General features: G+C 51.6%; 1 protein-coding gene across 4 annotated transcripts in view; it reads left to right on the top strand.

The window, feature by feature from the left end:
• The window catches only part of NUMA1 (nuclear mitotic apparatus protein 1), an 80,095-nt gene that overhangs the window by 55,906 nt on the left and 9,399 nt on the right, over positions 1-14,790 (top strand). For all 4 annotated transcript variants that reach the window (XM_053670818.1, XM_053670820.1, XM_053670821.1 and 1 more), the window contains exons 4-14: positions 3,703-3,782; positions 4,868-4,950; positions 5,450-5,530; positions 6,806-6,893; positions 7,950-8,061; positions 8,587-8,744; positions 9,015-9,132; positions 9,224-9,341; positions 9,706-9,846; positions 10,809-10,931; positions 11,096-14,491. In XM_053670818.1, coding sequence (XP_053526793.1) covers positions 3,703-3,782; positions 4,868-4,950; positions 5,450-5,530; positions 6,806-6,893; positions 7,950-8,061; positions 8,587-8,744; positions 9,015-9,132; positions 9,224-9,341; positions 9,706-9,846; positions 10,809-10,931; positions 11,096-14,491 — 4,498 coding nt within the window. The remainder of the gene's footprint in view (positions 1-3,702; positions 3,783-4,867; positions 4,951-5,449; positions 5,531-6,805; positions 6,894-7,949; positions 8,062-8,586; positions 8,745-9,014; positions 9,133-9,223; positions 9,342-9,705; positions 9,847-10,808; positions 10,932-11,095; positions 14,492-14,790) is intronic.

Here is a 14,790-nt window from a genome sequence, read left to right as displayed (position 1 = left end):
ACAGCCCAGATTTGACGCCCTGTGACTTCTGGCTTTTCACTAAACTAAACTAAACTAAACTAAACTATAAAATCATCTTTGAAAAGGAAGAGATTTTAGACCATCGATGAGATTCAGGAAAGTATGACAGGGCTCATGGCGATTGGGAGAACTGTGTGAGGTCCCAAGGTGTGTACTTTGAAGGCGACTGAGGTGTCATTGTCCTGCGTGCAGTGTTTCTTGTATCTTCTTCAATAAATGTCTCTATTTTTTATATTACATGGCAGGATACCTTCTGGACAGACCTTGTATGCCTCATCTTGTGACATACAGTAGAGCACAGAATGCTTTTTTTTTTACTTAAGATTAGATCAAGGAGTTTTTGCTTTTGAGAAGTTAGATTTCCTTGGCCTGGTGACAAGAGCAGTAGATGTGTGTAGGGGTAAGGATAAATACCTTTGTTTAGGTTTGTAAGTTGGTGGAGAATTTTCCTAGGGAGGACAGAAATTCAAGATGCCCATCAAGTTGTCTTGTAAATTGGCTTTAGACTGGGAGAGAGGAGAGAGGGCAGAGAGAGGGATTCATTGATTCAGAGGGAGGGACTGTGGAAATGCCTGTTAACCTTAATCTCCATCTCAGGCCCAGGACACTGCAGACCAAACTTCCTTTGGGAAGATGTTCTTGGTGAGTGTGTTCTGGCTGTTGCATTTTTGATGCTGCTACTGTTGCTAGCCTAAATCAGATGCCTAGTCCTCAAGGGAAGAAGTAGAAGATGGCAGTGTTGTTGGCAGAGAAGCTATGAGTATTGAACAAGGGTTATTCCTTGGCCACTTGGCCTCCTCTCTGGGAAAATAATTGAAGTCAGCCTCTTTGACAAGTTCCTCTTTTTGTTCTTTGTGTGAATAGAAGCAAAAAGGCTGTACCATCTCTGATATCTTGAGGCTTGAATAGCAAAATTTAGTGGAGGCATTTTGCCAGAAAACCTAAAGCCCTGATGTTTGTTTTACTGACCTTGACTTCTGCCCCTCCCAGTATAAAGCATCCCTCTTCTGTCAGTCCACCCACAGACTGAGCACCTGCTATGTTCCTAGCTTTCAGCTTGTACAATTAGAGGGGTCAGTTATGAATGATGCCGTTGTCTCTGTGAGTGCTGTAGGAATTCCTGAGAAGGAGGGTGGAAGGGTGACTAGCAGTGGTTCTAGATGGCTTCCTGCCAGAGATGAGACTTGAATTTAGTCACTTAGTCTTGGGCTGGATTTCTTAATGACCACCATTTTCTGAAGCATGTTTCATACAACTTTACTTATCCCAGGGGCTCAGTGGGTTAAAAGAAGGTTTTTTGATTAGATATGGTGAGGAAATAATATATGTTATATCCTATTATGTAGCAAATGTTTAGTTTGGCTTAACCTAGTATTTCTCAAATATTTAAGCCAAGAACCCTCTTTATTTTTATCTAATGGAATGCACTGGGGAAATTGTTGCTCTGTGCTGGGCCAGTCACAACATTGCAGATTGTAGATGGGTAGGGAAGTAGGGCTCTGTCAGGAGTCTGTGAGGAGAACAGCCACTCGTAAAGACTTTGTAGGGGTCCCTAATCACAGGCCAGCCGCCCAGAATGCTTTTTGTGGGGGGGTGGCCGGGTGGTTCACTGGGAAGAAACCTTTGTAATCCTGTGGAAGACAGAGGAAGCTACTTGCACAGTCCTGCTTGGATACTTCTTATGCTTTTCAGGATGTTGGGCTCTGGAAGGTTCTAAGGCTTGTCTTGCCCTCCAGAAAGTTGATTGAAACCTGGAGATTCATATTCTGAGCATCAGGAGGCCCCTTAGTATCTCCAGCTGTTGCCTAGATAGAGAAGTGAGGATCCTTCCCCTCTGGAAATGAAACCGCAGTTAGCCGGAGCCCCAGGAGCCAGGGACCTGCGCTGTGTGAGAGCTCCCCCTGCTGCCTCCCAGCTCACACTGCTCTCTTTGCACTTGGCCTGCCCTTCCAGTTAAACAGGCATGGTGACAGCCACCGATCAAAGGTGGTTGTCCTTTGGCAGGGCCTCTAGAAGGCTTTAGCTACCCCAGCCTTTAGCGGACTGTGTTGAACTTTGCTCTGTCACTTTAAAGCCATGTTCTTTCAGGGTTTTTTTTTTAAGATTTTATTTATTTATCTTTGAGGGGAAGGGAAGGAGAGAGGGAGAGAAACATCAATGTGCGGTTGCCTTTCGTGCATCCTCTGCTGGGAACTGACCTGCAGGGAACCGGCCTGCAACCCAGGCATGTGCCCTGACTGGGAATCGAACCACAATTGTCTGGTTCGCAGGCCCGCACTCAATCCACTGAGCTACACCAGCCAGGGCCTGTTCTTTCAGTTCTTGGTTTTGTTTTTTTCTTTCCATCATCCTCTCTCACTCTTACTCTAGCCATGTTTCCCAGGCATCCTGACTTTCACACTTGAGCTACTATTTTTATTTTAGACTGTTGAACTTAGCTTCCCCTTGATCTGTGTTGCCTCTGTTTTTGACCCTCTTCCACAGCGCTTTTTTACATAGTCGTGCACTGCACTAAAGGTGTTTTTCGGTCAAAGACAGACTGTGTTTACAACAGTGGTGCCACAAAATTACAATGGAGCTGAAAAATTCCTTCCTATTGCCTCGTGCAGTGGTTTCCATCTGGTGTGCTGCAAGAATTTTTAAAATGTGCATGGTACCGGGTTTGGATGGGAGAAATAGACAAAAAACTGTACTTAAAAAATAACTAAAAAAAAAGAATTTTTAAAATGTGCAGCACCTGACTATTTAGTCAGGGGCATGACCTCTTTCCCATAGATCGTCAAAAAATAAAATGACACCAGGCAACATAACATAGCCGTCAGGTGTGAATGAATCATGCCACAGAATTTTAGTAATTTGTTTATGTGTCGTGAGATGGAAATGGTTAAAAGTCACTAGTCTAGGACATCATAGCCATCTTAGCGTCATATGCAATGCATTGCTCACCTGTTTGTGGTGATGGCGGCATAAACACACCTGCACTGCCAGTTGTGTGAAAGTATAGCACACAATTATGTGCGGTACATAAAACTTGATAGTAAAGGACTGTGTTACTGGCTTAATTACGAGTATACTTGTTCTACTTATAAAAATAGTTGTCTGTAGAAGAGCATGCCTGTTAGGACATGCCCAACAAGGACGTCAGCGTCCTTATGTACCCTGTGTTTGCCATTCCTCTCGGATGCATCATTTCCTCTTGTGCTTGATTTAATCTCCTGGTGTTCTGTACAGTGACACGCTCTGCAGGCTTCTAGCCTAGGAGCAGTGGGCTGTACGGTACAGCCTGGATGTGTAGTAGGCTGTAGCATCTACGTCTGTGTAAGTGCACCCTGTGATGTTTTCACAACGATGAAATTGTCTGTTAACACGTTTCTTGGGATGCATTTCTCAGAATGTACCCTCGCTGTTGAGTGGTATGTGGCTGTATTCACAAATGGGGTGGCAGAGTGCTATCTTTTCCAGAAGGACCTATTGCCTCACCTCCGCACTCCCCACCTGCCACACAGTTTCTTCTGAGGAAATGGTGTCTTGGTATCTTCTCCCCTGTCTCTAGCATCTGGTCTGGTTCTCCCAGATGCAGTACAGGCCAAGGCTGAAGAAATGGGAAGGTAGTATGTAATGCAGTAGCAAGGAGGGGAGGGTTGCTAAATGCTCTGGTCCTAGTACTTGCTCTTTTTCTAGCCATGGCACTGAAGAGGGGCAGCGACTCCTGCAGCAGCCGGTGCCAGAGAGACTGAACTTTGTGTGCAGTTTTCTGCAGAGTAAGTACCTTTCTTATGTAGTTGGGAAGGAGCTGCTTCCTGAACTCTAGGGATTTGGGAGTCCAGAGGAACCAGTTAAGAGGTGTCTGGAGGAGCAAAGGTTCAGGGCTGTCTACTCTGCACCACAGAGATTAATACAATGGGGTCAGCTTCCCTAGGCCTGGTGGCATTCACGCCAGCTGAGGTTAAGAAGCGTGTCCCTTCAGTCCCAGAGCCTATCTCAGAGATCCAGGTATAGGCAGAGGGTCGGTTTCTGGGACTCATCACCTTGGGTTCCCATTTCCCTTCACTGTGACGAGATGGTGGAGATGGAAGCATCCATGTTACGCTTTTTCCCTTGCAAGAAAAACATTTCCTCAGATAACTTCGAATTAATTGCTTAGGCGGTAGGTACTGGGGGGCCGAGGCAGATTTAAGTTGAGCTCTTGGCCCTTCTGCTCACTGTTTTCTGGATATAGGTTCCCATCTGCCAAATGGAGATGATAATTGCTCTAGGTCATGGGTAGGTTAAATAAGAAAACGTGTAGAGCTTTGGCACAGCGCTCATCCATTTCCCTCCCGTGTACAGCACTGGCCACAGAGTCTTCACTTTGTTACCAGCGCTATCTGCCATCTCTACCTCAAGAGAATGAAAGGAAAGGTGAAATGGATTTAGATAAGCAAGATGTTAGTAACAGAGCCCAGACCCTCTGGCAGCACAAGAACCAGATGTCCCCAGTCCTCCTCGTGGGACGCAGCTGCAGGTTTCTTCTGCCACCTTAGTTGGAAGGCAGGTCCAGGGTGACCGGGAATCTTTGGGCTCCTCTGTGAGGCCAAGGGGGAGTTCGTGTGTGGACGCGTGAGTGCAGTGCCATGCCCCAGAGCTGCTGTGAATCCAGCCTGCTTCCTTCGTGAACTATCCCTGTAGCCCTTGGACTGACCCAGAATGGAACTCACTTCCTATAGAAACGAGTATGTTGGAGAGAGGACACAAGAGTAACGAGTCCTCTACCAGAGACATGATTTGCTCTGACTGAGATGTTCTGAGGGTCTTGGGGATGGACCCCAGGTAGTTCACCCTGTTTTCTCCATTGTTGTCATTACAGAAAACCGAAAACATCCCTCTTCCCCGGAATGCCTGGTGTCAGTGCAGAAGGCCATAGAGGGGTCAGAGCTGGAACTGGCCAAGGTACCTATAGAACAGCAGACTGGGGGTGTGAGGGTGGCACCGGAGGGGCCTGCAGGGCCTTCTTTTAACCCAGGGGGAAGTGGTGGGTGCTTTAATTCTGGGGGCTTGTGGAGGTTTGAGGTAGGTTTTGACAGCCATCTGGATGAGGGAGAGGCTAATTTAGCCCAGAGATTCTAGGAGACCATGCCGTGTGACAGAGGTGTATTAGGCCATTCCCGTGGGTCTCGATGGAGACCTGGCAGGAATCAAGCTTCACCTGGCTATTGTCATATTTTTCTTTTTATCTCAGTCTACATCATTCCCTCTCCTATCAGGGTGCTGGCCTAGAAGGTTCCATGAGTCCAGGTATTTAGCTGTGCAGGAATCCTGGCCTGAGGTTGCTGAGTTCTAGGAGCTTTGGAAGAGTCTCCAGAAGAGCGAAAAGAGCCTGGGGGTGGGGGTGGGGCAGTAAGGAGAGAGACAGGCCCCACTCAGTGACTGCCTCCTGTTTGGCTTCCAGATAACCATGTTGCTCTTGTACCAGTCTACCATGAGTTCCAAAAGTCCCAGGGACTGGGAACAGTTTGAATATAAGATTCAGGTAAGCCCTTGTGTCTCCACTCCACCTAGCAGGTCTGGCACGCATTTCACCGCATCCCACCTATTTTCTTTAAACAGCACATAATGTTTTAGAAAAATTATGTTGTAGTCACAGCCATTCATTATAGAAAGTCTGGAAGATACTGAAAAGCACAAAGAAGGAAATAATAGTTGCCAGTAATCCCATTTCCAGAGATAACTGCTGACTTTTAAAGGATATACTTCCAAGCCTTTTTCATATTTAACTGTACCTGAAACTATTGTTTGGATGCTACATAGAAATTGTTCTCTCTTCATGTATGTATTCCTCTGTGTGTGTGTATGTTTTTTACACACATTGTCACTCCATTTATTCCTCTTTTCCTCTAGTAGAAGGGGTTAGTGAGAGAGAACATCTTTGTCCACCTTGACAGTCTAGTTCAGAGAGGTTACCTCCTCTCTCCTCCTCTACATGGTCCCCAGGTGAGGAGGAGTTGGTGTGTCTGCTTCATTGTAGAGGGAATTGACCCGGTTTCCTGGAACTCCCCACCATGTAGTTCTGGTGTTGGCCTCGCGTCCTGCGTTCTTTTTTTCCCAGAGCAGAAGCAGCTGGGATGCCAGAGTGGGTAACGTAGGGGACGGGTGGGCCAGTGTCCAGAGAGCTGTGGCCTTTCACATAGTGGTAGAAATGTCGAATCATCCCATTTCGTGGCTCGTCTTGGGGTTGGAGTTGGAGTGGCATGGAACGAGTAGGTGGTTCCTTTCCCCCTTCAGCCTTCTCTGTGCCCCATGCTGCTCATAGACCTGGTAAAGAAGGCATAAGGAACCGCAGCAGAACTGGCTGGGAAAATTAAATCAGCTCTGTAACTTTGGCTTTCTGACAGAGAAGGGAAGATTTTCCAGCCGAGCTGGTGGATAAGCTCTGGCTGAGCCCCAGGGGCGTTCATACCCAGACAGAGAACAACAGTGAGGGTCAGCCGAAAGAGGCCGAGGCCCACATAGTTATGTTAAAGCTTTCTGAGCACACTGCTTCCCTTGCCTGCTGTCTTCTCTTGTGGTCAGGAGTGAAGTCAGTTAGAAACTCACCCCAGGTGATCTTTAGGGGAGGAGACGGGGCAGGAGCAAGTGAGGCAAACACGTCTCTAGTGGAATATTCTTGGCTGGACCATGGGGCTTCCTGCTCTTAGAGGAAGAATGGGCTCCAGCAGGCTCGTGGGGCTGGCGATGCCAGGGTGTGCCCTCTGTCCCTTTAGGTCTCCCTAACACCTAAATATTGCTCTTTCTCTCCATGGCTTAGTCTGAGTTGGCCGCCATTCTCAAGTTTGTGCTGGACCATGAAGATGGACTAAACCTGAATGAGGACCTAGAGAACTTCTTGCAAAAAGGTAAATAGGAAGTGCTTCTGAGGATCCCCTCCTGTCTGAGCTGGGTGCTGCTGGGATCCTGAGAAGTGCCTTCGGGGCTTGTTTCTGGCCCCAAAATAAGACGCAGAGTTGGTGCTCAGGAAAACTAATGGAGGAGGTTGCTTTCTGGACTCTGGTGCCATCATCCTGGTTCCTACAGAACTCCTCCTGGCCACCAGGCAGGACTTTTTAAAGAAGTGATCATGTCTGCTATTAGGTTCTCCTTGATCTCCCCCCTACACACTCATACACACCCTCTTTTGTTCTTCGATTTTTAAACAATCATTACTCCAGGTGTACAAGCTAGGAGTACAGTTATAAGAGATGGCTCCCCCCTCCCCCATGAAGCTCTTGTTCTAGGTGGGAAGGCGGATACATAAACCAGTTGGTATGATGAGGAGGAGTAAGTGCTAGAACAGAGAGATACTGAATCTGCCAAGTGTCTGCTGGAAGTCCTTTTCTTCTGATGAAGAGGCCGTCTACTCATGATGGGGTGTCAGCCTTGAGTCTAGGCTAATTCTCGTCCAGCTGCTAAATTTGATGTTCCCCGTATTCAGGTTCCTCGTGAGCCTTTCAGGTGAAGCGGGAAATGTGAGGGGAAATGTGCTGGGCCAAGTTATGGGTTTGTAGATCAGTGTATGGCTGGCCATTGAACTGTTGGCACTGTGGGCAAAGCAAGGAGGCCACCTCCGAATTCTGGGGGCTCAGAGGGTGAGTGGAGGAGCCGATGAGGGAGACTAAGAGCACTGGGTGTTCAGAGGTAGAGCCACGTGAAAGTGGCCATGCAATCAAGGAAACAGGTTTTGAGAAAGATGTGCTGGTGCTGCATGGTTTCAGAAAGGAGGCCAGTGGTTGTGACCCAAGAGGTCTTTGGGCTGAGAGGAGATCCTGCTTAGGTTCTGCCTAGTGGCTGCCCCCTATAGCTCACATGTAAGTGTCTGAAAATTCATTCCCACTAAGGATTTTCAAATTGCATTAGAAAGATGCAGCTCCATTCACCCTCTTACTAACCTGTGATTTGTCTGTTCCTCCCTCCAGCTCCACTCCCTTCCAGCACCGTCTCTGAAGAGCTCTCCCCACCCAGCCACCAGGCCAGGAGGGAGGTTCACTTTCTGGAGCTACAGAAGGTTGCCTCTTCCAGTGGGAACAAGTATGTGCTGAGCCTCGTTCCTGGGACAGGGCCTCAACACCCCGTCCTCAAGTCCTGCCATCCTAGAGACTGAGCCATTGAGCAGCCCCTTGCGTCATCAGAGAGTGCTCGCAGCAGCCTGTAGCTCTGGGAGGTCCTCACCTGCTGCAGTGCTAATTGGGGGAATTGGTTGGGATCTGCCTCAGGCAGAAGGGCTCTCTCAGAGGCTGTTCCCTGTTTGTGGAATCCCTTCCTTTGTTGATTACACGCAAGTCCCTTCTCTCGGTGTCTATCTGCAGAGGTAAGGAAAGTGCATCTCCCCTCTCTTCCCCTCATCCCCCTTTTTTTTTGGCTTGGAGAAAGGAGAAGGGTTTTTTCAAGGTCATGTCATGGGACATGAGTCAGCACTGTGGACAGAACCCGCGTGTTGGGCCTCCCAGCCAGCACTCACATCCACAGCACACTGCTGCCCCATCCCTGCCTATTGCTGGTCACTTCAGGCCTCGTATCTCAGGCTCATGGCATCTGAGCCATCTCTTTCCTCAGCTTCCTCTCAGGTTCTCCAGCCTCCCCCATGGGAGACATCCTGCAGACCCCACAATTCCAGATGAGACGGCTGAAGAAGCAGCTTGCAGATGAGAGAAATAACAGAGATGAGCTGGAGCTAGAGCTGGCTGAAAACCGCAAGCTCCTCACTGAGAGGGGTGGGTGCCTAGCACATCACAGATACGTATACATGGACAGTGTCTGGGGTTTCTGTCCGGGGAACCCATGGCTTGTCTGAGGAATGGCCCCTCTGCCTCCTTGTGTTGTCCCCTCTGCTGGCCCTGGGCCTGTCAGGCTGACCTGGATGTTGGTTATGTCCTTGCCCCACACCCCTTTCCCACAGATTGGACGTCTCCTCCTTGCTCTCCTTCCTCCCCTTAGTTCTGTGCTGACTCTCCTCTCCTCTCCCCTCCCCTTGCCTGGCCCAGATGCACAGATAGCCGTGATGCAGCAGCGCATTGACCGCCTGGCTCTGCTGAGCGAGAAGCAGGCGGCCAGTCCGCTGGAGCCCAGGGAGCTTGAGGAGCTCCGTGGCAAGAATGAGAGGTAGAGTTCTCTTCGCCTACCTTCCCAGCCCCCTGCCCCGCCTGTACCCATGGGGGATACACTCTCTTATCACTGCTCCCTTGTCTCATAGCCTCACCGTGCGGCTTCATGAAACGCTGAAGCAGTGCCAGGATCTGAAGACAGAGAAGAGCCAGATGGATCGCAAAATTAACCAACTTTCTGAGGAGAATGGAGACCTTTCCTTTAAGGTGCCTGTTGAGGGTGGTAGTCTTGTCCCCTACCTAGAGGCCCCTTAGGATTGAGTTTTTCTGGACAGTTCCCCAAGAGAGGTTGAGAAGGCTGCCCTGGCACCTGTCCTGCACTCTTGTCTCTCCAGAGACCTGCATACTTTGCCCCTTTCCTTGTCCCATAATTGGCTGCTACCAGGGACTGGGTTATGGTTTTAAATTTTGACTTGCAGTCCTGAGTTAGGGATGTGACTCCTTGTGATTGGTGTGAGGAGGGTGGAAAGGACCATCAGAGACATCCAGCTCTTGGAGTTCAGGGAGCGAACAGCAGTGGCAGTGCCAGTTTTGACCTTGGGTGGTGGGGCTCTCCGTCTGTCTGTCTCAGCTGCGTGAGTTTGCCAGTCACCTACAGCAGCTACAGGGTGCCCTCAACGACCTGACAGAGGAGCACAGCAGGGCCACCCAGGACTGGGTGGAGAAGCAGGCCCACCTGGAGAAGGAGTTCAGCACAGCCTTGCAGGACAAGGTAACCCTCTGCTTTTGGGGTGTTAGGGCCACCATCTTGATCACATGTTCAAAGTTAAATTCTGTTTGCTGCTCTCTTCTTTTGGGCCTTTGGGAATTAAGCTGACTTCTGTTCAAGGTTTAATAGTGTGCTATAATGGAAAAGTTGTGGGCTTGTCAGTCCAATACACCTTTGAATCCTGTCTCTGCTATTTACAAGGTGTGGATCTTGGACAAGTTACTTGATCTCCTTCTCTCTAAGCATCCTTTCCTGAAAATGGGAAAAAGAACGAGTAGCTGCCTCATCAACCATTGTAAGATAATAATACATAGAAAGCACTTAACACATGGTGTGGTGCAAAGTAAGCTCTCAGTGAATTAGTTGCTGTTACTGCTCTTATTAGGAACTCCACTCTGCCACTTATTAACCATATAGCTCTGGGGTAAAGCACTTAACACCTGAGCTTCAGATTCTTGCTCTCCAAAAGAGGGACAGTAGCTACCTCTCGGATCTGTTGTGTGGATTAGAAATTCAGGGAGGCACCCAACACAGTGCCTGGCCTGTTGTAGGTGCTTCTTAGCAGGTAGCAAGGGGAAGTGGGGGTGTGGGAGGGGTCCGTGCTGTGGCTGCCGCTGCTGTTGATGTCCAGAGATGCAGGGTATGTTTTTAAGCTGGGTGGGTGTTAGGATAATCTGGAAACCAAGATTTCTCTGAGGAAGGGTATAGTAAGGAAATTTGAAGTACGCTCTATGGCGTAGAAAACAGCAGGTCATGTGACTTGATTCAGCCCTGGAACTAGGGCTAGAAAGGCCCTTCATGGTCCCAGGTTCATGATTTCTGAGAGGTTTTTCTAGGCCAGGGCAAAAGGAGATCTTGGTTACAAGGTGGTAGGCTCCTTTGTTTTGTTGATGTTCACAAGGGCTTGTGGGGTCATTGGGTACCTGTTCCACCTCTCTTCACATGGAGCTCTTGTTTACTGCCAGAAATGCCTTGAAGAGAAGAATGAAATCCTTCAGGGAAAACTTTCACAGCAGGAAGAACATTTGGCCCGTCTGCAGGAGAACCCACCCCAGGAGAAGGGCGAGGTGCTGGGTGATGTCTTGCAGGTAGGAGTGCGCAAGGGCAGCCGTGAGACCTGTGTGCTGCGCACTGGGGTTGGTGTGGGCCTGTGTTCAGTATGTTCAGGTTCCAGGCAGCCCTCAGTTCCCAGAGGGGCAGTGGTGCCTGAGGAGTCATGCTGATTCCAGTTTGCCTCTGTCTCTCTCACCAGCTGGAAACCCTGAAGCAAGAGGCAGCCACTCTTGCTGCAGAGAACACCCAGCTCCAAGCCAGGGTGGAGGCTCTGGAGACTGAGCGGGGCCAGCAGGAAGCCAAGCTGCTTGCGGAGCGGGGCCACTTTGAAGAAGAAAAGCAGCAGCTGGCCGGCCTGATTGCGGAGCTGCAGAGCTCCCTGTCCAACGTCAGCCAGGCCAAGGAAGAGCTGGAGCAGGCCTCCCAGGCTCAGGAAGCCCAGTTGTCAGCCAAGGTGGCCACGCTGTCCTCTGAGCTCACCACCCTCAATGCCACTCTCCAGCAACAGAATCAAGACCTAGCAGGCCTAAAGCAGCAGGCCAAAAAGGAGCAGGCCCAGCTCGCACAGACCATCCAACAGCAAGAACAGGCCTCCCAGGGCCTCTGCCACCAGGTAGAACAGCTCAGCGCCACCCTCAAGCAGAAGGAGCAGCAGTTGGAGGAGACCACCAAGGAGCTGGAGGCCACCAGGAAAGACCATGCTCAGCAACTGGCCACTGCTGCTGAGGAGCGGGAGGCCTCCTTAAGGGAGAGGGATTCAGCCCTTCAGCAAGTAGAGGCATTGGAGAAGGAGAAGGCTGCCAAGCTAGAGGTCCTGCAACAGCAACTTCAGGCTGCTAATGAAGCCCGGGACAGTGCCCAGACCTCAGTGACACAGGCCCAACGGGAGAAAGCAGAGCTGAGCCAGAAGGTGGAGGAACTCCACGCCTGCATTGAGGCAGCCCGCCGGGAGCAGTGTGAGACCCAGGCCCAAGTGGCAGAGCTAAAGGCTCAACTGAAGTCTGAGCAGCGAAAAGCAACTGAGAGAGAAAAGGTTGCCCAGGAGAAGAACCAGCTCCAGGAGCAAGCCCAGGCCCTTGAAGAGTCCTTGAAGATCACTAAGGGCAGCCTTGAGGAGGAGAAGCGCAGGGCTGCAGACGCCCTGAAAGAGCAGCAGCATTGTATCTCCAAGCTGGAGGCAGAGACCCGAAGCCTGGTGGAGCAACATAAGCAGGGACGGAAGGAGCTAGAAGAAGAGAAGGCTGGTCGCAAAGGGCTGGAGGCTCGATTACAGCAGCTTGGAGAGGCCCATCAGGCTGAGATGGAAGCCCTGCGGCAAGAGTTGGCAGAGGCTGTCGCCTCCAAGCGTGAGGCTGAGAGTGAGTGTGGGCAGCTTGTCAAGGAGGTGGCCGCCTGGCGTAAGCGGTACGAGGATAGCCAGCAAGAGGAGGCCCAGTATGGTGCCGTGTTCCAGGAGCAGCTGATGACCCTGAAGGAAGAATGTGAGAAGGCCCGCCAGGAGCTGAAGGAGGCAAAGGAGAAGGTGGCAGGGATAGAAGCCCACAGCGAACTCCAGATAGGCCGGCAGCAGAGTGAACTAGCCCAGCTCCATGCCAGCCTGGCCAGAGCCCACCAGCAGGTCCAGGAGAAGGAGGTCAGGGCCCAGAAACTTGCAGATGACCTCTCCACTCTGCAGGAGAAGATGGCTGCCACCAGCAAGGAGGTGGCCCGCCTGGAGGCTTTGGTGCGCAAGGCAGGTGAACAGCAGGAAACAACCTCTTGTGAGCTACTCAAGGAGCCCCCAAGGGCAGGAGACAGAGAATCAGAGTGGCTGGAAGAGCAGGAGGGACGTCAGTTCTGCAGCACACAGGCTGCACTGCAGGCCATGGAGCGTGAGGCAGAGCAAATGGTCAGTGAGCTGGAGAGGCTGCGGGCTGCGCTGATGGAGAGCCAGGGACAGCAGCAGGAGGAGCGTGGGAAGCAGGAGCGGGAGGTGGCCCGGCTGACCCAGGAGCGGGGCCGAGCCCAAGCCGATCTTGTACTGGAGAAGGCTGCCAAGGCAGAGCTTGAGATGCGGCTGCAGAATGCCCTCAATGAGCAGCGTGTTGAGTTTGCTACCCTGCAAGAGGCACTGGCCCATGCCTTGAGGGAAAAGGAAGGGAAGGACCAGGAGCTGGCCAAGCTTCGTGGGCAGGAGGAAGCCCAGAGAATGGAGCTGGGGAAGCTTCACCAAACTGTGGAGCAACTGAAGAAACAGCTGGCCAAGGAGGAGGAGCACCAGCAGTCTCTAGGGACAGCCAGTGGGGAAGACACTTCTGGGTCAGGAGCCCAGTCCGAGGCTTCTGGAAAGACCAAGCGAAGAGGCCCTGACCTAGAGGCTCTGCAGGCAGAGGTAAACAAGCTGGAGCAGCAGTGCCGTGAGCATCAGGAGAAGGCGTCCAGCCTGGAGCGCAGCTTAGAGTCTGAGCGCGCCTCCCAGATGGAGCGAGCTGCTGCTCTGGAGACTTTGCGGGGCCAGTTAGAGGAGAAGGTCCAGGAGCTGGGGCGCAGTAAGGACACTTTAGCCTCAGCACAAAGGGAACTGGCCACCCTCCGCAACAAGGCCCAAGACCACACCAAGGCTGAAGATGAGTGGAAGGCTCAGGTGGCCCGGGGCCAGCAGGAGGCTGAGAGGAAAAACAGCCTCATCAGCAGCTTGGAGGAGGAGGTGTCTATCCTGAACCGCCAGGTCCTGGAGAAGGAGGGCGAGAGCAAGGAGTTGAAGCGGCTTGTTGTAGCTGAGTCAGAAAAGAGTCAGAAGCTGGAGGAAAGGCTGCGTCTACTCCAGGCAGAGACAGCCAGCAACAGTGCCAGAGCCGCTGAACGCAGCTCTGCTTTGCGGGAGGAGGTCCAGACTCTTCGGGAAGAGGCAGAGAAACAACGGGTGGCTTCAGAGAACCTTCGACAGGAGCTGGCCTCACAGGCAGAGCGAGCAGAGGAACTGGGCCAAGAATTAAAGGCATGGCAGGAGAAATTCTTCCAGAAGGAGCAAGCCCTCTCTGCACTGCAGCTCGAGCACACCAGCACACAGGCCCTGGTGAGTGAGCTGCTGCCTGCCAAGCACCTGTGCCAGCAGCTGCAGGCTGAGCAGGCAGCTGCCGAGAAACGCCATCGTGAGGAGCTGGAGCAAAGCAAGCAGGCCGCTGGTGGGCTGCGGGCAGAGCTGATGCGGGCCCAGCGGGAGCTTGGGGAGCTGATGCCCCTACGACAGAAGGTGGCAGAGCAAGAGCGAGCAGCCCAGCAGCTGCGGGCGGAGAAGGCCAGCTATGCAGAGCAGCTGAGCATGCTGAAGGAAGCTCATGGCCTGCTGGCTGAGGAGAACCGGGGGCTGGGCGAGAGGGCCAGTCTTGGCCGGCAGTTTCTGGAAGTGGAGCTGGACCAGGCCCGGGAGAAGTATGAACAGGAGCTGGCAACTGTGCGTGCTGATGCTGAGGCCCGTCTGAGTGAGATGCAGCGGGAAGCACAGAGCACTGCCCGGGAGCTGGAGGTGATGACTGCCAAGTATGAGGGTGCCAAGGTCAAGGTTTTGGAGGAAAGACAGCGGTTCCAGGAAGAGAGGCAGAAACTCACTGCCCAGGTAAGGCATCCAGTTCAGTGACACTTCAAAGACTGGACCTGAGATAGGGGACATTTCCTCTGCACCCCAGGGACTTAAGCTCCCACATTATTGCAGTGTCTTGTCTCTACTCACTCTGTGTAGCAGAGGAGAGGTGGCTGGCAGAGTTCAAGTCTGTTACCCCATGTTCTAAAAAATACCAGTATCCTTCTCCCTCCCTGAAGACTGTCCCTGGAGAGTCAAACTGAAGGCCATTGCCCGTTCTGGAGGCATATCTGCAGTAGAGGCCCCAAAAGCCACAGGAGACTAGAATGAGCCAA

This window comes from Artibeus jamaicensis, unplaced genomic scaffold (assembly GCF_021234435.1).
Source record: "Artibeus jamaicensis isolate MK-2021 breed Jamaican fruit bat unplaced genomic scaffold, CSHL_Jam_final contig_64, whole genome shotgun sequence".
NCBI lineage: Eukaryota > Metazoa > Chordata > Mammalia > Chiroptera > Phyllostomidae > Artibeus > Artibeus jamaicensis.
The sequence above is the reverse complement of the archived record's forward strand: the minus strand, read 5'-3'. Positions and strand labels throughout refer to the sequence as shown.